At 39.1% G+C, this 26,756-nt stretch overlaps 1 protein-coding gene and 1 long non-coding RNA gene across 2 annotated transcripts in view; one reads left to right on the forward strand and one right to left on the reverse strand.

The window, feature by feature from the left end:
- LOC124228227 (uncharacterized) overlaps positions 1 to 5,080 on the forward strand; it is a 64,905-nt gene extending 59,825 nt beyond the window's left edge. The window contains exons 4-5 of the long non-coding RNA XR_006885664.1: positions 2,940 to 3,038; positions 4,090 to 5,080. This is a non-coding gene — a long non-coding RNA (uncharacterized LOC124228227). The remainder of the gene's footprint in view (positions 1 to 2,939; positions 3,039 to 4,089) is intronic.
- CNGB3 (cyclic nucleotide gated channel subunit beta 3) overlaps positions 1 to 26,756 on the reverse strand; it is a 128,580-nt gene that overhangs the window by 51,568 nt on the left and 50,256 nt on the right. Inside the window, exons 4-10 of the mRNA XM_046642578.1 lie at positions 19,426 to 19,580; positions 17,657 to 17,809; positions 16,628 to 16,836; positions 10,317 to 10,367; positions 7,653 to 7,739; positions 4,590 to 4,654; positions 3,739 to 3,861 (exon numbers count right to left, since the gene is read on the reverse strand). Of these exons, the coding sequence (XP_046498534.1) occupies positions 3,739 to 3,861; positions 4,590 to 4,654; positions 7,653 to 7,739; positions 10,317 to 10,367; positions 16,628 to 16,836; positions 17,657 to 17,809; positions 19,426 to 19,580 (843 nt within the window). The remainder of the gene's footprint in view (positions 1 to 3,738; positions 3,862 to 4,589; positions 4,655 to 7,652; positions 7,740 to 10,316; positions 10,368 to 16,627; positions 16,837 to 17,656; positions 17,810 to 19,425; positions 19,581 to 26,756) is intronic.

Raw genomic sequence — 26,756 nt, forward strand, 5'->3', positions numbered from 1 at the left:
CTAACATCTGTGCCCATCTTCCTCTACTATATATGTGGGATGCCTGCCACAGCATGGCTTGCCAAGCAGTGTGTAGGTGTGCACCCAGGATCCAGACCAGCGAACCTCAGGCTGCTGAAGTGGAACATGCAAACTTAACCGCTGTGCCACTGGGGCCGGCCCTGTCAGTCTGTTTAATTTTAGCCATTGTGGTGGATGTGTAGTGGGACATACAACTTTTAAAAATACCCCATTCAATATTTTATGTGTGGACCTTCTTAACTATCCCAATCAATCTTAGTTCTGGGGTTCTGCAAATTTATCACTATAAGCACTGAGTATGGGGGAGAACAGTCTCATTGGAAGACAAGCTCCACAAGCACACATGTTTACGGAGCTGGCACAACAGGAGCGTAATAATATGTGTTGAATGATGTGACCCTGAGTAAATACTTTCATCTCCCCAGGTCTCACCATCTTCTTGTGTAAAATGAAAGGGTAAGTTATTCTGAATTTCCCTAGCACTAAGGTATGGTAATTCAGATTTCTTCCTCACCCCATCTAGTCATGAGTCCCATGATAGCCTCGCTTGCTTTTTTACTCTTTCCTTTGAGGATCTATGGGTTAGGGATTGGGGCTAGGGATTTGCTAAGAGGTCTGTGCACAGTGGGAAATTTATGTCAGAAAATAAATAAATTAGGATAGACATGGACAAAAGTACATTGGGAACTTTTCTGGGTGCCAAATAACCTTAACTACTTATGTTTTCTTTCAAGCTAAGCCCTTTTCTTCTTTGTTAAATTTCACAGTTGAGTGAAGGATGCCATCTACTCAATATAAGTGAAAACGACTTGTTTTCTATTGAAATGAATAGACACTGTTATTCTGGCGAGGATTAATGGAAAAGTAATAAACTTGATGCTTATTTTAAATGTTCACAGTGCTCCACTTGTGCCCTACACTTTGCTGCCTAATTCTAACTAGGGCAAAGTTTACAAATCCAATGGCCTCATAAGGATCCTTCAATTTATAGGTCGTCAGAAACCATCACAAGTGTTGAGTAAAAATGCTTTCGATTTATAAGTTCAAGGGTAACAGGAGGCAATGAAAGGGCAGGTGATGTTCAAAAACTGTGAGGAAAATGTAAGTTTACTAATGACTACCACATGCAAATTATTTGAAAAATATGTAAAAATGCTGCTTTTAAAGGCATTTTCTTTGTAAGGTTGACAACCTTTGTCCCTGACAGCTGGTAACAGGATTATTGGAGCTTGGGTTTTTAGTGGGAACTCCTCTGTCTAAATGCGCAGGACAGAGCCGATGAGGTGATGCTCGTCTCTACAGTCAGAGAACGTGAACTGTTTGATACCAATGCTGTGAAATGTACTGAAACTTGCTTTTGATCACTTTTTGAAAGTTTTCCGTGAGTGAGTAAGAAGAAGGGGTGATTTCTAATTCTTGGGTGCAAGGTTCTCTTTCTATCCATTAAATCAAGCTCGTTAATTGGGTTCTCCAACCTTTCGTATCTTTACTAACTGTTTTTGGTTGCTCCATCAATCAGGAGGTGTGTGTTGACATCTCACACAATGATGATGTGTTTGCCAATTTCTCTTCCTTCTATTAATTTTTGCTTAAGAATTTCTTTGATTTATTATAAGTATTTTATTGGGTGCATAGACATTTAGAATTGGGATGCTATATTGATGGTGAATTGAAACTTTCATCATTATGCGGTGACCTTCTTTTTCCCTAAAATGATTTTTGTTTTAAAGCCTACTTTGAGCAATATTAATTGATAATCTCTCTTAGTTGGGGAATTTATTCCGTATTAATTTTTATTGTGCTTATTGATATATTTTAAGTTGTTTCTATCATCTTACTTTGTGCTTTCTGTTTGTCTTGCCTTTCTGTATTTCTCCCCACAGTTTTCTTTATTTTTGCCTTTTTTCTTGACTGATTGAGTTTCTTTTTTAGTTCTCTTATTCCATTTTTTTTTCTTCTACCGATAAAAAAGCTATCCTCTCTATTTCTGCTCCTTGATGGCTATCTCACGACTCGATTCCACTCCAGCTTCAGGACGCACTTTTGTTTTCTAGACTTTGGAGTTTCTTCTTACTTTCTAGAGAATTCTGCAATCAAAACTGTGGTAACTGTAATTTATCTAAGAAATGCATCTTATTTACATTACATAAGTAACTACAACAAAAATTACAAGTAATTGATCTTATTGAGGGGCCACTTGGGATCTCCAGTCTGCACTATAGCCGGAATTAGAATCCTGAAATATGAGCGCGCTTTAGCTTAAGTTTCTTATGGGTTGCACCTGAGATTTCTGTCTTTCTTGTTATAATAAAGATTTGGTCATTTCTTCTTTTTTTCCTCACTCCCTCTCTCTCTTCCTTCCTGCCTTCGTTAAATACTGGACATGTGTTGAGTCCTTGTTATACACTTCACAATATTCCAGGCACTGGGTACAAGATGTATGCTCTAGAAATGCTGCAGACAGGCATCCAGGTGTGAGAAGAGAAATAGCGCCACTGGAGGCATTCTGATGCAACTCTATATTATTTTGCTAATTTGATAAAAACAGTTATCAGCCTCAGGCATCTAATGATGTTGGATCACATACTCACTTTTAGGCAATGTTTCATATAGTTGGTACCTCATGCAGTTTTCTGTATAAATTAGTTACTTATATTAAACTAAATACATACTTAAGTTAATCCACATTCTAAAGGGAATTGCTTATGGGTTTGGTTATAAATAGATATTGTCTGTTTGTGTATGTATGTGTGTTTTCCCAATCAGTGGGCCTTCTGACTTTAAATTTTTAAAATCAGTTCTGGTTAAAAGTTCCAAAAATGCTGTTCTGATTCCTCACACACCTCCTGCTCACTCTAGGTGGTGTGTAATTTTGTGAGGTGTCTTTGCTCTATCCTGTAATTGCTTTCCTTCCCAAGGCTGCTGGGGGCTGCCTTCAAAGTCGTGCTGGGACCTGCTCTCTGCCAGTAAGGACACCGCCGCATAAGATGCTCAATGTCACTTCGTTGGAGCAGAAGGTCTGTGCAGTTTACTTTACGCCAGGCTCTGGTATCCACCCAAAGGAAAGCTCTCTATTAAATAGCCCAGTTGCCATTATGGAGTCCTGATTCTGCTGCACTAAATTTTTCAAAAGATCTCTTTATTCCTGGGACACGTGTATGTCTAATTGTCAGGTTTAATTTATGGTCCTTGTTACTCTCTAAGTGTTTAATTGAGTTAGTGGTTATAGCTGACTCATAAAACCATAAAATCCTTCAGTGGTAAACTAATTAACTACTGCACCTGCCCTCCAAATAATTAACATTGTTCATTGCTAACAATCAGCATTGGAGTTATTAAAAGTTACCTTACCACTCAGTTGTCTAAAGCAGAGGCTTCTGAACGTATTTGATCATTACCCAGATTAGAAATGCATTTCCCACGTCAACCGAGGACACAGACACACACACACACACACACAGACACACACACACACACACACTCTCTCTCTCTCTCTCTCTCTCTCTCTCTACTACTGGGCACAGCAGAGTCTGGTATTTTCTATTCTGCTCTCCTCTACTTTAATCTCTTTCACTTAAAAACATACCCGCCTACTAAAGAGTTTTTACAGCCTATTTGTGGGTTATGACTTCCAAAATACCGGTTTAAGAAAACTCATACATTGAAACGGAAAGTTAAGAAGAATCAATAAAAGGTTTCTTCAAAATTAAAGCTTACTTGTTTCCTTCACCATCGTACACCCATCTAGTCGTTCCAATTCCTTCATAGTTTGAAGCCCAGTAATAAATACAGGCATTAATGTGCAGAGTAAACAGCAAGTACCCAGTTGTTCGAATGACTCTGACAAGGAGAATAAACACAAAGTAAGCACTCATGTTGTTTCTGGAATACGGCCTATCTTACGTTTTCTTTTCCTTAAAGTCTCCGCTGAATCTCTTTGCTTTACATTTGTGAACTGTTAACTCTCATTACTACAGTATAAGATGATGGTGCCATCACGTTTCCCGACTGTGGTGTCTCCACTGGGACTGACGGAGTGTAGGAAAAAACCTTCCTCTCTCTTCACAGATGGTGTGAGTCAACTCTGAAAGACGTCCCTTGAGGGGCACCCCTCCAGTTTGAGCCCCATAGCAGACGCCACACTGAGTTCACTGGATCGCCCTGAGAAGCTCGTGGGACTTACGCTGTGACTGTGACCATGTATCTCTGTGCCAGTGATGTTCAGAGCAGCTAGGAAGGAAATTCAGACTAGAACGAACTGTCATGAGAGAGATATAAAGTCGATGTGTGAAAGAACATGTTTATCAGTACTTGCTCTAATTGAAGCAGGTATTATTTCCTATTTTTTTAGTCCTATATTCTTCTAAAATATAACGTGATTTTCACACTTTTATCTCACTTCAAATTATTCAGATCTGTTTTAGAACATAGCCCTATATTTTATATAGGCAAAAATCTGAAATTATCCCCTTTTCTTGAGCAGGGAGGTCATATTCTTCCTAAATACTGCCTAAAATGTTGTCGCATTGCTTTCTCCCCACTTCAATGTGTCCTGACTTATGCTTTACCTGTAGATATAGGCCTTGTCCATTATCGACTCCAGATGGTGATTAAATTCAAAAAATGAGGTGTACTGTGTAGAAAACAAGCAAAAGAAATCCAAAAATGTGTTAGTCTTAGATACATCTATGTAAATAAAATAGATTTTGTTACTGAAAATTATTCTATTCATATGTCTGTAAAAAACAAAACCTAGGGCCCGTTTATCGGTGTCTTCCTCTGGACAGTACATTTTAGCACAATGCCAGACTTCCAGAGCTTCCGCTGTGCTTTATTTTTACCCTCCAGTTAAGTCTTGTTTGTAATGCTTGTTGAAAATCAAGCTTAAAAACATTTCTGTCCTTTTTCTTTTTAATGCATGTAGTAGAACTCTGTTTTACTTACAATAATTGAAATCACACTCTCCCCAAAACGTAAAGTAGGAAAAGTATAATCTAATACACTGACGTCACAAGAGCTGTTAAATCTTGTTGTTCAACACTAACATTGTTTTTAAGCAAGTTGCATTAAATGTATATTTACTCCCACAAAATTTAAAGTCCAGTAAGTGTTCGCATTTGTTAGCTGTTATGACATTGTTCAAAGATATGATGAGTTCATATGCGTCTAATCCAAACAAGGCTGCCATGTCCCTCGAGCTCTTTCTGCCTCCGCCTCCTTCTGTCAGCTCTCGGCCCCTGCATGCACTTCCTCTTCTGCTGCTGCAGGCGGTTAACCCAGGGGTAGGAGCCGAACGCCAGTCCCACCTCCACCGTTTGCTAACTGAGCCATCTTGGAAAACTCAATATCTCTGTACCTCCGTGTCCTCATCTGTAAATGAGGACAATAAGAAAACGTGCCTCCTAAAGGGGTTGCATGCGGACATGAGTTAATATACTTAAACATGTAATGTGCTTAGACCCATGGTATCTCCAAGAGAGAAGGAACCTTAGAGAGTCCTTAGTTCAAAATTTCATCCAATATAGATACGACTGTAATAGAGCCTTTGGAATTAAAAAAATGATATAATAACAGTGACTACTTACTTAGAAATATACACAAATGATTTGTTTTTCTAGAATTCCTGAAGAGGAAAAGTTCCTCAAACATTCAGATTAAGATCATTTCAATTTGTGGTAACTTGTTTATTGTGCCAGAAGTTTGCACAAAGGCGTGTTTTTAAATTTAGCTTGTGTTCACTGTGGAGAAAACTTATATTTTTGTTTTCTTGTGTATAATTTGGAGACGTATTTATCCTAGAGAGTTGTGCATTAAAATGACACATTTATATGTAAAATGACTGGGTTACGGGGCTGTGAAAAGATCACTGCTGACTTTCAGAATCTCTTGTATTAAAAGAAAATACTGAATATAGAGGGCTTTCGGACATCTTAGGGATACTGAGATGGAACGTGAACAGTTGGCATTTTATAAGCTTTTATTACAACACCAGACCAACTCCCAAATCTCTAGGAAACTGAGTCTTTCTGAAAGTTGGTCCTCTCTGAGCAGGGCCTCCTGAAACTTTCCTGGGAGACTGGGAATTCCATGAGGCATGGCCTGCCCACTGAACTGCTTGGAAGGTTAAGTGCTGCCTGAGTCTAGGCCACATGCCAAGGTCAAACCAGAGAGCTCTAGTGTTGTTTTGAATGTAAGGAATAGAGGGTATGGTCCCTCTCAACTTGGAAAAATCATGGGCATGGAAGGAAAGCCCTGTCAGCCTGAGGGTTATTTGACAACCTGATTATAGTGAATAATTTAGAATCGGAAAAATATTTGATAGGATCCAGATACTGTCAGTCCCCAACAGCATCTCTAGACAGATTTATTCACCCCGCTAATTCTCATTTTCCTCATCTCTAAAATGAAGTTGTTCAGAGGAATAAATGAGATAAAAAGCATAAAGTTGAACAAAGTATGTTGGCCCAAGTGTGTATTCGACAACTAGGAGCTGCTGCTCTTGCCGCTGCTGGCGTCATCAGGATCCACCGTGTCCCCAGGTTGTGCTGTCTTGTCTTCCCAAGATGCGAAGGAGATAACCACCTAAAATTTATAAAATCTTTGGTGTTCCTTTTAAGAAGGTTATCTTTGGGAATACAAGCTATCATTGCTATTGTTAAAGATTTCTATGAAATTTCACATTCTCACTCTTCTAAGATTCATTTCAGGTACGCGATGAAGCCATTAGTTATAAAATATTTATATCTTAGAATCTTTTTAAATAGGTAATACATTCACATAGTTCAAAAGCAATAGGAAATATGTACTTCAAATGTCTTGCCCCTACTCCTGCGCCGATCCATTCTCTTTTCTCTCTTGCCTCCCCTCCTCACCTCAGGTAACCATTTTTATTAGATTTTTTTTGTAGCCGTTCAGTGTGTATGAAAATACAGAAAAATGGGATATTTTCCCCATTCTGTTATGTAAAAGTTAGTATTGTTCTATAAACTGTTCTGTAACTAGCTTTTTTTTTCAACTTCGTAATTTATCTTGGAGGTCTTTCTGTATCAGTTCAAAGAAAACTTTCTCTTTATTTTTTTTTATTTTACAAAGTATTCTGTTATATAGATGTACCACAATTTATTTAACCAATTCCCCTTTGAGGGTTGTTTGAGTTGCATCCAAGTATGTAAATAATTTTGTTATGCAAAAGTGTATTTGCATTTTTTTCTAGCATTATAGAATTTTAGATGAGCAAGATAACTTAGAGGTCATTTAATCCAACACCCTCATTTTATAGCCAGCATTCAGGCATTCAGTGACTGTCTAATAAGGAAGGACATATGGAAAAGAATAAAATTATAAAAGATTCATTTGTAATTATAGTTGTATTTAGAAGTAAAAAGGCATTCCTATCTGAGATTATAAAAATACCTATTATGAGATACAGAATAAAAACAGCTAAGAGCAACTTCCATTAGTAGAAACAACAATATTTCTCTTTCATTCAATTTTTAAAATTCATAGCATTGACGGGGGCAGAAAAGTGGAGGGGAGTTTGGGAAAGTTAAGAATATTCTACTTTTAGGATATTTTAGATCACTTCAAGATTTCCATTATTATAAGAAGACAATTAAATGTAATTATCTTACCTTTAATACTCTATTTGTCCTAAATATTGGATTAAACCCAAAGAAGAGGTAGAAAACATCAAATGGAATTATTGATGCGACATCCAACTGTTGGAAGAACATGTTCACAGTTATGTTGTGTTTACATGCTTTTTTATACATGGATTGACTTATACCGATGTATATAAAAACTGACCAGCCGCCATGAAGTATTTGTTGTTTAATACGAAATTGCCTTCATGGTGCCACCGAAAGGCATATGAGAACCATGAAAACAAGGACGCTATTTTGTAGCCTACTACCGACGTACTTCATTTCCACCTCGTTGCCCCTCCTGTTGCCTCAGCCACTGCATTCTCTGGGACTTTTTTGGACCTATCACATACACTTCAGAGATGGCATGGCTGCTAATGTTAAAATACATTTTAATAGTGTTTTAAACGTGGGGCTCTTGGACTGAAAATCAAGTCCGCTCTTGATTTTATTTGAAATCATTGCCCATTCATCGCAGTGATATATTTTTATGTTCCAGCTAATTCTCCAGCATTCAGAACTGATTATATTTTTGGTGGCTCATCCAGACTCCTCAATTCTCTCTACTGCTGCCTACTTTGGATCGTATTGCTAACAATAAACTGCTGTGAAAGTATCTATCGGAGACCGTGCAGACTAAGAGAGAAGAGAGGAAAGAAATCAGTGCCATTTACAAATAATCAGCAGCTCCAATGGGAAAAGGTACTGAAAGCGCTATTATGGCTAAAAATAGATATTTTTAAATTCACCATATACTTAAATTATTCCGGCCTTCTATTACCCTGGTACTTGTGAAATGACACATCACACTTGAATACTTTCCTGATCGCAGTGATAGCTAAAAATTCTTCTATGTAAGATAGTTATTCATTTTCATTAATTTTTATGTGGTTTAAAAAATAGGGTACATTAAAAAAATCGAATTTACTTAAGACAATTAAGAGCAGTTAAGAGCTTTCTGTAAGATCATATATATGAAATGGAGAGTTGAGGTAATTAATTGTGTACCAGAATTTCACAATAGCCTAGGTCAATTGAAAAGAAATGGAACTTTCAATTTGATTTAACCAGATTGGCTATTATAAACAAATTACTTACTAAAAGTATTGGTTTAGAAATTGCATCATATCATCAAACCTCATTGATTTTACCCCACAGATACTGAGCCTCGTAACAAGTTGAGAAGTATACAGAACAGCTACTAAAATAATGTCTCACAGAGAAGAAGGCAGGCTCACAGAGCCGTTGACTTGTGTAGTGCTATTTCCACACCCATGTTTTCTGGCTCAAATCACAATGATCTTTCCTTTTTACCTTTAAAATAACTTTATTAGGACTAATATGTCAGAATCATGATCTTTTTACTTGCTGCCTATCCGGTTGCTCAACTGCCCACTTGCCTGCTCTGTGCAGACAGTCACCAGCTGTGTTTGATGTTAACACACTAGCATGGATTTGTGTAGGTAGAGATGATTTATTTTTCACGGGACTGTAGAAAATTGAATTAAGTGTTGACTAACACTGCACTTTGTACAAGGTGCTTTGCGAGGCATGTTTGAGTTGAAATCAGAATGAGATATTGTTTCTGTCCACAAAAAGTTAACTATCTAATAGTGGTGGAACCAAGCACAAAAATAACTATAATACAAGCCAGAAGACAGGCAGGGTGTGCTACGGGAACTCAAAAGGAGAAGGGACCACAATTAAATGAATGTAAAATTTTACATTTCTAAACTCAAATTAAATATATGGTTAATTTGCTCTTATTCAAATGCAAGAAAGTGATTAAGAGTTCGGAATAAGCTTTGTGGCACTTACAAAGAATATCCATCCCCTTTGTAGAGTTCATCAAAGTAGTATTTATTATCAATATGTCTAAGTATGTGACAATTTTTTACAGAAAAATTAGTTGGAGATAAAAACAAATTGAAAGAGATTTTAATCACCAGAGATCTCCAATAGGGACAATTTGGCGTGTAAATCCAAATTTGTAGTTTTTAACAAGATTTGAGGCCACTAAAGGGTTGTCCTTGGAGTGAGAGTCTGGAGTTCACTCATATGGATTAGGCAAACTTGGATAACCACCAATCTCTGCCTATTTCTCAGAGTTGGGAGGAACAAATAAAAGATAAGAAAGTACTTTGCAAATAATTATGGTTGAAAAACATAAGATTATACTCTTATTTGGGGAAGATACCATGTTATTTAAGTAGTTGCTTCTTTTCTAGTTGTTATTTTGCTTACATGGACAAGAAAGAAACGAGTAGAAACCATTTTGTAGACTTTTACACTATTATGCTACATGAATTGGAGGCTAGAATTCTGTGTGCATAAGACAAAGTACACCTCCTACTCCTTTCCTGACATTTAAATTGGAATTTAAATGTGGGCACTAACATTTTGTTCTGCCTGATAAAGACCCATATATTGAATTACACATTTGCACGTACAAGGAAGTATATCTGGTAATTATTGAGAAGAAAAAAGTTCGGGCCTACCTTTGCCTAATAAAATTTCATCTGTATAAACTTTGTTACAAAGGTTATAATTCTGAAAGACAGCAGATTTTTTCTGGTAGAAATCCATAGATGGGACCCAAAGTGAAAATGGCAATGGGTTACTTGAGCAAACTTGAAACTGTCAGTCACCTACCTGAAATTTTGTAGAGCTCCGGTAGTGTTTCTTTAGCTCATTTGAATCCACCTGAAATGGTATATTTACATTTTATATAAATTTTAACCAATTTCATCAACTTTCCAACTTCAGAAAATATTTATAGCTATTTCCCTTTCTCATTCCTTCCAACTTCAACCTATAAATATGCTCTATCCTTGTCTTAAACTAAAAAGCCTTCCCTGGCGTTTGTTTTCTTTGTGTTATTGCCCTGTTGTTTGTCACACTCAGTTTTAAAGAGAGTCACCTACATCACTTTGTTCCACATCTTTCCCTCATGTTTATTCCTCAAGACGTGGCAGTTTGACTTTCGCTCTCTTCTCTTATTACATCATGACCGCCAGTGGGTGAAAGCCACCGATGACCTCCTAACGAACACACCCAGGGAATCCTGTAAAGTACTTAGCATTTTTTTTTTTACGGCATTCACCCTGTTTTGAAATTGCACATGTATTTCTTTGTCCATTTATTTAAAATCCGTTTACTCCATTAAATGGCAATCTATCTCCAGACAAAGTCGATTTTGTTTAGCAATTGTATAAAACTAGTGGCTAGGTAATACGAAGAGCCCAATAAATATTTGAGTGGATGAATAGACAAAGGAATGAAGACATGAGTAAAACTTTTTGAAGCATTTGACATTTTTTTGAACAATTCTGTCCTTGAAACTATGTCTTTCTAAAGAATCTGTAAGGCCATTCTTGGTTTACTTCTTCAGTCTCAACTTTGTGGCTTCCTTCTTGGATTCTTGGGCTAGCCGTTTCAGAGTCAATGTTCCCCGGGACTCAGTGATCTTCTCTTTATCCTTTTTCCTGGGAAGTTCCATCCACCTTCATAGTTTCAAAGATCACCATGTATGTTGATGCTACCAAATCTCTGCCTCCACCTAATATCATTTTCTTGAGCTGTTGACCTGTACGAGCAACTGCCTGTCGTCTTCTTCATTTAGCAATTCTGCTCATCTCAAGTGTAACCTATGCCAAATGTGAATTCATCATCATTCTCCATTCCCCTTAAGCCTACCACGCTCCTCCTCCTCCTGCTCCTATTGAGTATCCTACAAGCATCCTCATCTACACTGGTCACTCACCCTCCCTCAGCCCTCATCCAATCACCAAGTTCCACTGATTCTTCTTCCTAAAATTTTCTCTGGTCCATTCTCCCTTTTGGCCTTGGTCTCCTTGCCTTTAGTCGTGCTCTCCTTGGTCCATTCTAAAATGGCAGCTGGATGATCTCCCTAAATCAGGTCATTGAACAATCCCCATTTATGTCAAATCCTGTACCTCCACATGACTTTAAGAAAAAATCCAAGCTCCTTTTCATGGTCGGTGCTACTTTTTCTATCTTACTGGCCTCCTGTGGCACCCACACCTCTGTGAAATAGTTCCTCAAATGCATCACAGAGTTTCTAGCCTTGATGTCTTTGCCCTTCCCAGAGCCTGGAACATATTTTTTCTCTTTTCTCTGGTGGTGGAGGTGTGCAGATAGCTTAAATTCATCCATCAAGATTTGGGCCAGGTGTCCCCTCCTTCACGTGGTTTTCTCTACCCCTCATAGCCCCAGGGCTCACCTCTCTCATGATTCACACCACAAAACCCCACGATTTTTCTTTTGTCTGTCTGTCCTCCATACTCTGAGTTACTTCAGAGGGAAGGGACCAAGTCTTTGTCTTCTGTTTCTCCAGTTCCTAACACAATGTCTCACACACAGGAGTTGCTCAATAAATGTGTGGGAAGTGATAGATGAATAGGGAGGCATTTCTTAACATTCAGATCTAAAAGAATTAATGCTAATGTGGGACTAAGAAGCCTATATTTCACTTACAGGTAGGAAGGCATTGCCTGCATACTATTAATTAGTTGACCAACGTATTATAACTTGGACACAGGAAGCCACATGTTGTAACAATTATTATTCAGGCTGTCCAACTTCAGAAGTTTTAAACTAATGCTGAGCAATGTTAGAGATTGGTTAGCCAACTCTCTAATTCCTACCCCCCACCCCTACTTTTTTTTGGCTATAATTTTTGCTCATGTACGCATACTAAATTTTGCAGAAATGTGTTAGAAAATATATGACCTGCCCATTTAATGATTTTCACTGTGAAACAAAACGGCTTACTGAGCCACAGGTAGACACAGATAGAAGGTAAAGTTGAACCATGTCCCAAGCTTGAGTAAAACCCATCAGCTGCTTCAAAGCTCGTGTGGGACAGGCGTGTTTCAAGTCTGAGAAGTTAAGTTAAAACATCACCTCTTCCTCAAACGCCAGAAGAACGTTTTTTAGCACATTTTTTCCCTTTTCTTTCAGGGTTGTCTATGATCCTATGATTGAATAAATGTAAATGAAACTAAAACGTGCTAGATTAAATGAAAATTTCATCTAATGATTCTGAAATTCCTCGTCTTTGGAGTGCTAAATAAGTTTGGCTTCATCAGCCTTATGAGGATCAGCATGTGTACCGGTAACAATTAGGCACTTATTTTAAAATGTCACCCTATTTAATTCTCTTTCTTTTAAGCCTCATCGTCATGCAGGCAACGCTTCTTCAGAGGAGGCTTACTTTGGGAAAGGTATGCTAATTGCACCTAATCCTTTCCCAATAAATAGTTTTTGGTGAAGCTCTACCAAGGTATAGTATATGCACTTGTTATCTACTTCTCTTAAAGAGTTCATAGAAACTCCACAATTTCACATAGAACAGATAGAAGTGCTTCAAAAATAATAATGTCATCTGAAACAAATACAATGCAGATTACATAATTATTCAAGGAAAGAAAATACTTGAACCAAGATTACCCTTCATTCATTCCTTCAGACGTTTCTTGAGTAAACTCTGAGTTCCTAGGATAGATAAGGAAATGAATCGAATACTGTCCCTACTCTCTAATAAGAAACTTATTATCAGGTAAGAAAGAGAGCTCCTTGTACAAGTATGAGACAACAGGGAGAAGCTAAGTATGTGGATATTCATTCATCTGATTTATTCAACAATTTGCTGCACATCTTCTAGATGCCAAACCCTCACTAGGTGTACACAGTCTTATTTAATCGTCACAATTGGTTTATGGGGTGGATACTACTATTCCCATTTTATGGATGAAAAAGATAGTATTCAATGAAAGGGTAACTTTATTTTCTTCATATAATGCTGCTAGTGGAATTTGACCCTGAGCTGTTTGGTTCTACTACATCATAATTATCCTAATTGTTATTTAACAGTTAAATAACAGAAGCATGAGTAAAGTGTAGAGAGCACAGAGAAGGGAGTGGTTAATTTTCTTCAGGTCAGTTTATAAACATTGAGAGCATTAAGCGCTGAAAGCAGTTGAGTAAAATGATGCCTGATTGACATCATCACCAGATGGCGCTCGCATCTGCATGGATCCTTTGTGATTCTAGGTTTAGCAAAGTGTTGTGGGTGGCAGAGTCTCATATCTAATTTCCATGGTCATTTCCAACTTTATTTCTGCTGTCTATAGAGGAAATTAAGACAAGTGACTTTTTTTTTTGGTTCTTGATTCAAAATTCTGATCTCTATTTGTGCAGCACCATTTTCAGAAGAAAGATACAGTAAATAAATGCTGTGGAAAACTTGCAAACCCTCCCAGTTCCCAGTATTGTGGCTTTTAGCACCTCAAAGTGTTGTCTGTTACTTATCTGTTTTCCGTTAAGGCCTTGGGGAATTCATATTTTCATTCTCCAGCCCTGATGCAGTACCTGGCAACTGCAAGTATTTAATAAATGTTAGTTGAATGAATGAATGAATGAATAATTTGCTGGTGTACACCAAAGCTAGCATAGATAGCCAAATGTAGAGACCTTCAAGTTGGGTACTCCACTTACATAGTTTTCTTACCAAAATGTAACCCAGTTTCAAAGGCTAAAGCTACCTACTCTAAATCAAGGAAACCATTAAACGTCTTTTGAACAAACAAAGCAATTAGTTCCCGTTCTATGTTTGTAGCTTATGGTAATGCATTTTAAATAGAGCCCATTGAGTGTGTTTTTATTGGTTATTTTTCTTGGTTTTAACACTCTATTGTGTGCAAAGGCCTCTTATAAAATTGAAAATAGAAGTCTCCCCTTACTGATTTTGTCATTTTCCATTTGTCAAACATCGATTTTCTCCCCCCTTGTGCATCTAATGGAGGTTGAAATTAGCGCTCTTTTTTTGGTGGTGTTTACTCCTTATTTGTACACCGTCATCATCATTCATCAAGCTGCCAGTGAGCTCTGGGGACAGTGCTGGTGGGTTAACCAACACTCTGAAGTCCGCACAAAGGCTATTTTGAGTAGATTTTTGCTACAGCTTTAGTTCTTGCCTTTAGAGTTTATTTCTTGGAACGATTTCAAATAAAGGAGGTATTCCCCAGCAAACAATATTTTTTTTAGAAGAAAAATAACCAAAATGACTTCTTTCAGCTTTTTGATAATTTAAAATCATCTGGAGATTCAAAAGAAAATAAATATTGAGGAGATTAAGAAATCTTCTTCTCTTCTACAAAAACATATATAACCCAAGGTGCCACACACTGGGTCACTCTGCTCTTCCTACTGCGACATTGGGGGATCTGTTCTGTGCAGCCCTTGCTGGGACTGTGGAAAGATGTTTCAGTGGACATCAGTTGGGAAGGAAGCATCCTGCTAGGCAGCTAGGGAAAGGACCAAGGAGGAGAAGCTCTTAGATTTAGGTGTGTGCTTGTGAAAACACATTCTTTTGTTTATGTCTTAGATTAATCAGATTGGCTATGAAATTCCCTCAATACTGAGAATAAATCCAGGAGAAGATACTTTCTCCTGAGGGTAAGGATGCTAGTTGGTCACTGCATTTGACGGTGAGACGTGGGATGTGGTGAATCTAGAAAGTGAAGAGCAAAAGGAAGATAGGCCAGCAGATACTGTATTAATTGAAAAACAAAACAAAACGACTACTGTGTGTCTCTGTGCTTGATTTGCACCTGTCTGCATGGCATACCTTCCACGCCCATGGTTTGCTCTCTCGATGGAGACCTTGATGGCTCGTTGTTCTCTCATTGCCTTATAGCACATTCCAACAGTACATTTTGCAATAGTGGAAATATTCTTTGCTATCCAATATGGTAGCCGTTAGCCACTTATGGATACTGGGCACTGGAAATAGGGATAGTGTGGCTGAGAAACTTGAATTTTTAATGTTATTTAATCTTAATTAATTAAAACAAATTTGAATAGACACATGTGGCTTGTGGCCACTACATCAGAGTCTACACTAATTAAAAAGGTCATGAATGCTTTTCTTCCCTTTTTAAGTGGATTTTCCCAAAGGGTCCAGGTCTAAAACCTTGGACTTGATTTCTGTGCTGTGTGCAAGCACTGTGCTAAGTGCTGATTATACAATGATAGACAGGACTCAGTCTGTGTCCTACCACACTCACAGCCTGGTGCTTTCTCACAACACCACCTTGTCTCCCAAGGAGGCAGGGCCGACTCTGATGAAGGAAATAATACCGCCTCAAGTAAAGAAATACTGAGGGGAACCGCAGATGATCACGTGCTGGAGAACTATGGCCTCGCAGACTGCGGGAGGCTTGATTACGAGAGGAAGGTGTATTAAACTATTTCTTATTTTTGCATTGATAAGTTATATATTTTTTAAACATTGTTTAGTTAAAATATGTATGTGCACGGTTTTGACCTTTCAGACCTGGCATTATCTTTGTATCCTCAGGTAATATCGAATTCTGAAAAACTCGCCAACTGAGCCAACACGGTGTGGTCGTAATGAGCGTGGGTTTTGGAGTCAAGCCCTGGGTTTGAATCCTGACTCCACTACTTTTCACCTACCTTCTCCAGACCTCAGTTTCTGTATCTGTAAATGGGGCTAATAATATCTTCCTCATAAGGTGATTGACGGGACTGAGTGAGGCATTGTAAATAAATCAACCGGAATAATAATGAGAGCTCACGGTTGATATGCACTCAGAGGCACCAGGCGCAGTTCCAGGCAGTGTACATGCATCAGTTCATCCGGTCTCCTATTAACAGGATGAAGTGCTATTGTTATTCCCATTTTCAAGACGAGGAAACTAAGGCACAGGGCGATGCATGGTCCCCAGCACATAGGGAGCGCTTGATGGTTGTCTTGTTGTTATTGTTATAATAATAATAATTATGATTATTATCATACTGGTGGTTTCCAGTGGTTAAAGACCCATCCAGTCAGACATGAAATAAAACAAAGCTAATTTGTTTTTTGTGGGCAGACCTGATATTCATTCGTTAGTTTCTGCTTTCCCCTTATGACTCACTATGATGTCTCCTCCTCTTATAAACTGGAGTCTGGGCTGGATTAACAGCATATCGCAAAGGTAGATGAGATCACACACGACGTCCGTGATGAGCCAGTAGTGTGTGTTGTCCGGGGTCTGATACGGGAAGACGAGGCGCAGTGGGATGAGCCAGCAGTTCCAGTTATAGGCCACGGTGACGAGCAGGAGCCACAGGAGATAGAGACGATCTAGAAAAACAGCAACTGGGGTGACCCACACGGCAGCAACAGGCATTGAAATAACCCTCTCGCTCAGTTTAGGCAGCTCTGGAGCCAGGAGCTCTCCTCTAGGTGCCTCCATGGACACTCAGACAGACCATCCTGCTCCAGAGCGAGAGGCCCTGGGTGCTGGGCGCTAAGGTGGTCCTGTCAGCTTTGGAGAGTGTCTCTCCTATCTCATAGAGAAGGGGCCACTCTGAGCCTGTACCCGAGTGAAAATACTGCATGGATGGCAAGGGGAACCCAGAGAAGCTGGGCTCCCCGCCCAGGGTGGCCACAGCAGGCTCTGCTTGTGGGCAGCCCAGCCGCAGGGTCACGGGCGTGTGGTGAACGGCCTCACTTGCCCCAAGATGTGTGGGTGAGGGGAGGGCAGAGAACCAGACCCCGAAGGCTGTCCCAGGCCCTTTGCCCCCGGGAGGCGGTAGGAGGGGATGTGTCCAGTTAGAATAATTGACAGTGTGAGCCCTGGAAGAAGATGAACACTTACGATGGTTTTTGAGCCGGGGGTCAGTGTAAATATTGCTGACTGCTCTGGGGCTTTCTTTTCAAAGGTATAATTAGGGGCAGGACAGACCCTGACTGTCTTTTAAAAACAGGCAAGAATATTTTATCTGTTGTCCTCATCAGAGAGGGACAAAGGAGCCATTGCATATTTAATATAGTCTAAATTCTGCTTTCTGGGTAGATTCAGAATGTGGGCCAGGGAACATGGAAGCCCTCTGCGACACTGGTTACAGAGGTTCTTGGTAACAGCCGGCCCTCCCCCAGGACAGTCCCCCTTTGACGGTACCCGTGTACGAATCTATGCTTCTCGGGAGTCTCATCCGCTTTAAGTACTCTGTCAGAGGCATCTTCCGCAGTTTCCAACACAACACGTGATAGTAATGTTCTTCTTTGGGCTGAGCATTGCTTTCTTGGGTTGAGGATACAGCTGTGGGTTTTGCTTTAGAGGAAGAAAGGAGATGAAAACGTTTTTAAGAGGTTAAATTAACTTAAATTGGCTTAATGAGAAAAAGCTTGGATTTCTTGAGGTCAGAACATTCCAGAATCTTCCCCTTTCCATACAGGCAGATGAGACATTTTGTGACACTTAAAATAGTGACATGGTGACAATATCCATCTAATGAACTGGAATTTGGAAATATATACGTTTAAGCTCACTAATTAAGTGTCCCACAGGTGTTACAAATAGGATATTTTAAATATAAACCTGATTCTCACATATTTTGGAGCATAAAGAAAGTGTGTGCTTTGGCTTTGCATTGAGCAGGAGCGTTACAAATGTGTACAGTTCTATGGGATTCAGTTTCAGGCTTCTTTAACCTCACATACATCCTTCAAGTTACGAGCAAATAAAGCTCAAAGTATTCTTTTCAACATACAGTCATCAAACTATAAGGACTATGTTTTATTTTAGCCTCTTCTCTTTAAAAGAAACTATTATGCAATACATAGTTTATTTTGAAAATCCAACTTCCCTTCTACAGAATTATAAGGAAACCCTCAACTCCATCCCACGTAATTAACAATTTTATTTTTATTTATCTGTTATTAAACAACCAAACTTTCTTCTATTTCTTTGTCCGTGCATACACAAACATTTTACATATATGCAATCATAGTGTACGTCTCTTTGGTGCTCTGCTTCATCGTATTTATTAATTTTTCACAAATGTATTTCTGTAATGACCAGCGAGGTTGGTAGCCGTCCTTCCCCTTGTGTGACTGTTGATGCCCTTTGCTCTGTTGTGTACTCAGTGTCCTGCATTGTTATCATAGGCAGTTTGTATACTGTGGGTGTTCTTAGTTAAGATTTACAATAAATCCTGCTATGGCAGATGTGGTTGTTGGTCTGCGCATATGCCATGGCCCTGGCTGTCACGTGCAGAGGGCTCCCTGCGGCTCTTGGCTGGAGGGTTTCTCCCTGCTGGCTTGCTTGAAGCGCTGGAGAGTTACAACATGCCCCAGCAGCAACCCTCAACCAACGAAGGACAGGAGCTGGGGAATCAATCCACCATCTTCTCTCGGGATAATTCTTTTTTTTTTTTTTAAAGATTTTATTTTTTCCTTTTTCTCCCCAAAGCCCCCCGGTACATAGTTGTGTATTCTTCGTTGTGGGTTCTTCTAGTTGTGGCATGTGGGACGCTGCCTCAGCGTGGTCTGATGAGCAGTGCCATGTCCGTGCCCAGGATTCGAACTAACGAAACACTGGGCCGCCTGCAGCGGAGCGCGCGAACTTAACCACTCGGCCACGGGGCCAGACCCTCTCGGGATAATTCTTAATCTCCGAGTGAGTGTCATCCGCATAGATTTTCAGCTGGATCAAGCACCGGTGGCCCACAGTAGTAACCCGGTCATTAACACACCTTTATGGTCTTAACTCCCTTCTCTGTCTTTCTTGCCCGCTTTTTCCTTCCTGAGTCCCCCTCAACATCCACTGTTTATACCCAAATCGTTGTCTCTGGGTCTGCTTCTGGGGGAACCCAAACTAAGACATTTGCAAAATATAGTTCCCTCACAACTTCCTTCTTCCCAGTTCTTTGAGGTGACAGTGCTTACCAGTTTTGGGGCTGGCTTCAGGTGAGGATAAATCATCTTCCACCAACTTCCTTTTGTACAGGGCCGTTCTTTGACGCATCCTCTTTACCAGGTTGTGTAGCTGGGCGTCAGAATACTCGTTTATAATGGGGGCTTCAGGTGGTTTGCTCTTTGGACTAAATGAGGGGAAAAGTGGCAATGGAGATAAAGTCATGCAGGAGGAGATACATACAGGGAAGGGATCAAGTCTTCACCTTCCTTATATACTCAGAATTATTAACTGCTCTTTTCTGCAATTGAATAGGACAATTCAAGCATTGGGTTTGATGGAAATAGTGCTGGTACAAACCAGATTTGCCACAGAAAACCTAGAATGCACAAATAGCAAATGGCCATTCTTGACCATAGTGGATCTTGGCGACCGTGACTCTGCCACTGAATTCTGTCATTTTTAGAAAAAAAGCTATAGCTGGCGTGGTAGGCAGAGTTATAAGATGGCCCCTTGGTGGACACGTCCTGCATGATCCTGGGAAAAATGAATATGGTGGATTTTACTCCCATAATTAGTTCTTGTTAGATGGCTCCTTGACTTTAAGAGATTATACAGATGGGCCTGATGTCATCAAATGAGACCTTAAAAAGCAGAGAGTTTCTCCAGCTGCTGACAGAGCAGAAAATGAAGCATGAGGGGGATTTTACTTGTGAGAAATTCTTCACTTTTGGCTTTGAAGAAGAAAGGGGCCCGCTGATAAGAATTGCATGAGGCCTCTAGGAGCTGAGGGTGATCCTTGGCTAGCTGATAACAAGGAAACAAGGACCACAGTCCCACAGCCACAAGGAACTGAATTCTGCCAGTAACTGGAATGAGCTTGAAGCAGATTATTCTCTGGTGCTTCCAGGTAAAGGGCCCCGCCAGGCCTGGCTGGCACCTTGATTTCAGTTGTTCGAGACCTTCAGCAAAGAACCCAGAAACGCCCACCCAGACTTGGATCTGCAGAGCTGTGAGCTGACAAATGGGTGTTGTTTTAAGTAACTAAGTTTGTGATCATTTGTTACGCAGCAATAGAAAACTAATATAGTTAGCGTGCTTTAATTAACTTCCTTTCTAAGAAAACATACAGACTAGGACGGGTATAAGGTATAAACTAGTATACTTCATAACAATCTGAGTTTCCGCACAGGTTTTCCTCAGAGCTCTAACTCCCTCTACCTTCCTCCTGAGGTCTGACACTGGGTCTACACAGCCCCACATGGGTTCTATCCATTCTCACCTCCTCATATCCATATCTGTTCTTTCTATCTCACTTCCAAACCAGACCACAGAGTTCGCATTGGAACTGGGTAACTCGTGAGTTCCATTTGAAGAGAACTCTAGTATGAGCCTCTCTCCACTAATCTCTACTCCCCATCAGGCCCACAAATATATCGTATCTGTAATTGTTTACAGATTCCCAGACCTTTCATGTCTTTTTCTCTCCTCTTCTAATTATCATTCTATAATTTATACTTCTTTCAAAAGTCAAAAGTCTTGCCTCAGCATCGAGATTCTTCAAGTGTATCCCACTAACTACGACCTTTGTAAGCCTTCTCAAGGTGGTGAAGACTGAGCAGCGGTGAAAGAAAATCTGACACGTCTTAAACAATACAGAAATAGGGGAACATTAGGGCCACAAAACCAGAAAAACTTTTCTTTCTGATTGAGAAGTGTTGTCATGTATATCATTTCACTCATTTCTTCTTAAAGTCTTAGTGAGCCTAGAAGTTTATCCATCTGTCAAGTGATTATTGAGATTCTACTTTATGCACTGGAAACATATATAGAGTTAGAGAGTTAGACAGACACTAGCCCTACGGATGTTCATACTTCAAAGTGGGGGCAAGGATGTAAAGAAGTAGCTAATAACAAAGATATGCATGAAGTGCTCTGCTCACATCGAACTTGGCCTGTGCTATCAAGGAGGGGCTGTACAGAGAAAGCTTCTTCAGTCTGAAGGAATCAGAAGGCTTTTGACAGAGAAATGAAACAAGGGCCTTCTGGGACTTGAGAACAGTGTGTTCAAAGACGTGAAAACACATGACATGTTCAGCAAGTGTTTTGGTGTGACTGGAACAGAGTGTGTACATGGAGGGGGCCAGGTGGCAGGCAGAGTAGGAGTGGTGGTGGTCATGTCTGGAAAGGAGAGTGGAGTTGGGTTATGATGGGTCCTATATGACCCGCTTAGGAGTTTGGACATTAACCTGTAGGCTAACGGGAGCCAATGCAGAGTATTCAGCAAATGAAGGGTGTGAGAAGGTGGAAGTTCTGGAGAAGCAGCAGCAGTGGTTGAGTTGAAGAGGAGCAGTGTCAATGCATGGAGGCAAGGAAGGAAGTTAATAGATTGGGTTAGAGCTGGTGGGGGAAAAAGAGAAGGGCTAAAGAAATATTTTAGAGGCAGAAATCAAAGGATTTGAACTTTCTGGATCTTTTGGATAAATCCAAATAAGGAATCAAGAATAACTCCTAAGTTTCTATTAAAATAGACTAGATTCATGAAGACACTAATATAAATAGGAATTCAGAAAGGAGATATTTGTACGTAGTGGGTGCATGGAAAAAATGAATATTTTGTGTGTGTGTATATGTTCTACTCAAGGTTGTGTAAGACCTTGTGTGGTGGGACCTTCTTGTGATGCCCAGGGGACATTCAGAAATACAGCTCTGGCCGGGTCTTGGGGGTCCTCAGTGGATATGGGGTGTTTGAAGCAACATGAGTGGATGACATCCTCACAGACTGAAGTTTTCAAGGTCAGAAACTGTATGTTTCCTTTATACTCCACAATAAAAGTTAATAAATGTCTATTGAATAAATAAACCCACTACTTCTAACCTTTTGTTTGACCTTATTTGATGTGCCTCAATGCAATAAAAAAATCTAAGCAAAGTGAAGCTGAGGGTTGGCGGGTCACTAACTGTGCAGTCAGGTATCCAAACTGTCAAAATGTCTAATTCACACCCGAAGACCTAAGGAGAATGTTTTTTCTTTTCCTGAATTATCTATAAGCCCTAATTGACCACATAATTGCCACTTAACCACACCAGTTTGTACTGTGCAAACCTACCTAACAGTTAAAATGCTGAAAATTGTGTTAGAAAGCATGCCAGCATTTCAAATACATAACTATATTTTAACTATTATACACTTTTCTTTTTGTATTAACTGGGGATTAATATGTCAATCTACTTCATTTTTTCTTTTTTCCAGCTTCTTTTCTGGAGTAATCTTGGCTCATCTTCTCCCCCACCTACCTATATACAGAAGATATGAATATATTTTTCTTTAGATAATTTTGTGACTGAAGGGAAAAAGGCAAATACAGATGAAGAAACATATATCTCATGAGATAAACGAAAAATCAAATGGGGGTAGAAGGGAGAACCCATGGTTATGCCTTATATAACTATGCTTCCTTTGAGCTATATTTGATATTTGATTTTTCTTGTTCATATTACTAATTGTATATTTTTAAAAGAATTATTCCTCATGGTTCCTTGAGTAAAGAATTGGTAAAGAGTAAACATATTTTACAAATTTTCATAAACAAACATAGAAGGAAAGTCTTTTTGGATAGTGATTTCTTATTGAGATGGGTGAGGCTTTTAAAATTTGTTTATATACCTATGGAAGAAAAAATAATTAGTTACTGATAGAATGAAATTTATTCCTTTTTTTTGGTAGGATACAGAGAAAACTTTTAAAGAAGAAGTTAATGAAAAGAATATATAGTAGCATTCCTTTTTTATTTAAATTCAATTAGAGATATGGGCAAAAAGAATCACATAATTGACAACTTTCCCTTGTTTGGGATTGCAGAAGTCTTTGCACTCCAGGGCAATGTGTCATAGTAACTTCAAGATGGGTTATAAGTAGGCCTTACCTTCGTGAAGTGGGAGAAAAGCCATCATGAAAGGGATGATAGGAAAGAAAAACTTGTAGTCTTCAGGTGTACTCAGGAATATCAGTTTTAAGAAAGTACATACGTAAGATGTAAATCTTGAAATTGATTTTTTTAAAACTGTGTTTATTAAGAACTTGGAAAATTTTCATGTACACTCAGGGATGCATGTTCTCTTGTTTAAGATTTTTGCTTTAATACAGCACAAAGGGATAACTAATTGTGATGGGATAAGATGGTTGGGTGGCGCTCAGGGATGTGTTCACAGAGGAGGTGATATTTGAGTAGAACATTGGAGGGTGAATGGCACTTTGACTGATAATTATTCAAGGCAAAGGAAACAGCCTAAGGAAAGGAGTGTTGGTTGCTGCCTTGAGAAGTACAATAAAAGTTCAAACGTTTTAACAGAGGTTCCCAGATCACCTATAACTTGACTTGAAAGTTCAGTTGAGATCAGCAGGGAACAATAGCAGAATTCTAAGCAGAAGAGGACCATTATTGGCTAGGCTTTAGAAAAATGAATGAAACAAGATGATGAGTTGTGGTGAGGAGGAAGTATGACTTGACAAGTCGAGTTAAAATATGTGGGTTGCTGTAAATTTCAAGTTTACTGCCAGTGTACTGCATTGAATAGTGCTCAGCCAGAATTCATGACCACCCGGAACCTCAGAATGTGACCTTATTTAGAAACAGAGTCTTTACAGATGTAACTATTTAAGTTAAGATGAGATCATACTGGAGTAGGGTGGGCCCCGAATCTCATGTCTGGTGTCTTTATTAGAAGGCCAAATGAAGACATGGAGCAGACACACGGGGAGAATGACGTGTGATAACAGAAGCAGAGATTGGAGTGCAAGCCAAGATACAACAAGCATCACTGAGGGAGAATCTGATTTGTACCTCTCTCCTAGCTTCTCTTGGTTGCCAGTGATGCTTGTACTTTGGCAACCAACAGAAGCTAGGATAGAAGTATGGATCAGATTCTCCCTCAGGTTTTCACAAGGACCAACCCTGCCAACACCTTGATTTCAGGCTTCCAGCCTCCCGAACTGTGGGAAGGTAAATTTCTGTTATTTTAAGCCACTAAGTTTGTGGTAATTCATTATGGCAGCCCTCAGAAACTGCTAGAGTTAGCAAAGTGGATAACTGTGATACCATATGGGCGAATCAGATGGAGGCATAAGTTGTGAGAGAAATATGAATACATTCAATTTAGTGTATGCTAAACTTGAGGTGTGAATGAAGAGTCAAGGTCTTTGAGAACATATTCCATACAGCAGGCAGTTGAGAATTTGGATTGGAAATCGGTGGGGAGGCCTGAGCTGGAGATGCTGAACAAGGAATCGTTCATCCAGAGGAAATGATAGGGATTGTCCAGTGGACTGGATTTCTGATAAGAGCCTGCATAGAACCAGAAGAGACTGGGAGGTCAAAACCTCCGAATTTGCTGACATTTAAGGAGTAGCATAAGAAAAGGAACTGAGAGTGACAATTAGAGAGGTAGATCCGAGAGAGAAAAGTGTCACAAAAATCAGGGAAGCTGAGAGTTTGGGAAAGGAGGTCACTGGCGTCTCAGGCTGCGTACAAAGTGAGTACGATGGAGACTGCAGGAGAATTTCAATTTCAGCGAGGAAGATTTCACTGGTAAACTTTAAGAAAATTGGTTGGGGAACTGTGCAATGTCATCAAATTTTGCCATTTTCTTCCCATTTGTCTTAACAAGTATTTTGTTAAAAAGTACGCAGAATCTGTCTTTGTTCTCTAAATAGTATTTTGGATTTCCATTCACTGTTTTCCAAATTCAACTAAAAATGATATTTTTTCCTCTAATAAAATCTTCTTGAACAAACTTTGACTTTTGCAAACTTTGCTAGATTCCCCTTAATGCTTAATTAACCATTTTTTCAATGATTTAACTCACTTAAAAAATTCCAGTTGGTCAAAGTCCTTTATAAACTACTATTTCTATCTTGTTGATTAACAGACAGGAGTTAGGCAAAGAAAATTATATTCCAGTTTAGGAAGTTTGAGGGGAGAGAGAAGAAGATCTTTTTTTTGTTGTTGTGTTTTCACAAAAATTAATGATAAATTCAGACAGTGATCCTTAAAAGTTACATCTGAAGGAAAGCAACCTACTTTGAATAAGTCAACATTTTTGTAGCAGTAAATTTCTGAGTGAAAACATACTTGAAATTAGCACAAAATTCTGATTTTTACCAATGTTTCTGGTACTTTACCATAAAACCTACAGAATAGACAAAACAGACAATAATTTTAAAAAAGATTAATCTCTTTATAGAGAGAAGGGATGATATTTATTTTATGTTGTCTGGAATAGGTTATTGTGAATGAGAACAAATTAAAGACTTGGAGATAAAAATTTTAATCATCCAGAAAACAAAAATAAAACAACAACAGCAACAATAAAAATACACAAAAAATGAGATTAGCTAAATTGCAGAATAGACACAACTGAAGAGAGAATTAATGAGTTGAAGAATTCTCCCAGAATGCAGCACAGAAGCACCACAGCTATAAATGCATGCAACAGGAAGTAAGAGAAGATCGAAGGTAAGAGAAGTAAGAAAGGCATGAAGGATGGATCTAGAAATTCTAACATGAGTGAGAGAAGATCCCAGAGGAGAGAACAGAAGAATGAGAGGAGACCAACTAGTCAAAGAAACCATAGAGAAACATTTTTCAGAGCAGAAGAAATGCACAGGTTTTCAGATTCAAAATGGTCACCAAATGTGAGTGAGATAAATAAGAGAAAACTAAACCAAGCAGGCTGTCATAAATCTCAGGACACTAAAATTAAAGAGAAAAATCCTAAATACTTCCAGAGGAGAAAAAAAGTCCTATAAATAAAAAAGCATTAGATCCGCATCAGCTTTCTGATTTCAACATTGGATACTAGAAGCTAATAAAGAAATATCTTAAAATTTCTGAGGGAAAATGGATTTTCCTTGAACTCCACGCTGCCAAACCTTATATAAGATCAACTCTTTGCTTTGCTCTGGGAGACTTCACTTTCCACGCGCAGCTCTCCCTCACTTACCAAGCAGCAAATTCAGTTTCTGTGTCAGGTATTGAGTGCTGGCCTCGTCCTTTGACACTAGGATTATAATTTAAAGGGTGAGAAGGTTTAAAAAGGGGAAGCAGTTGGATTTGGGATTTTTGCTGGTGGAGAGTGTAGAGCTCTGGTAAAACCTATATTGAGAAATTCAGTTTAGGCCTTGAGGCTGAAGTAGATTCTCCCACCTTCTTCTGAATCTAAATTTTGGAACCACACATTGAAGAGAAATATACTATTTCCGCTGGTCAGACTGTGGGTCAACTTACACACCTACCCACCTTGAGTGGAAATCTTCCCTAAGTAGTAATCCATGCCCAGACATATTTACTGCATGGGAGAGGAA

The sequence above is a fragment of the Equus quagga genome, chromosome 16 (genome assembly GCF_021613505.1).
Source record: "Equus quagga isolate Etosha38 chromosome 16, UCLA_HA_Equagga_1.0, whole genome shotgun sequence".
NCBI classification, from domain to species: Eukaryota; Metazoa; Chordata; class Mammalia; order Perissodactyla; family Equidae; genus Equus; species Equus quagga.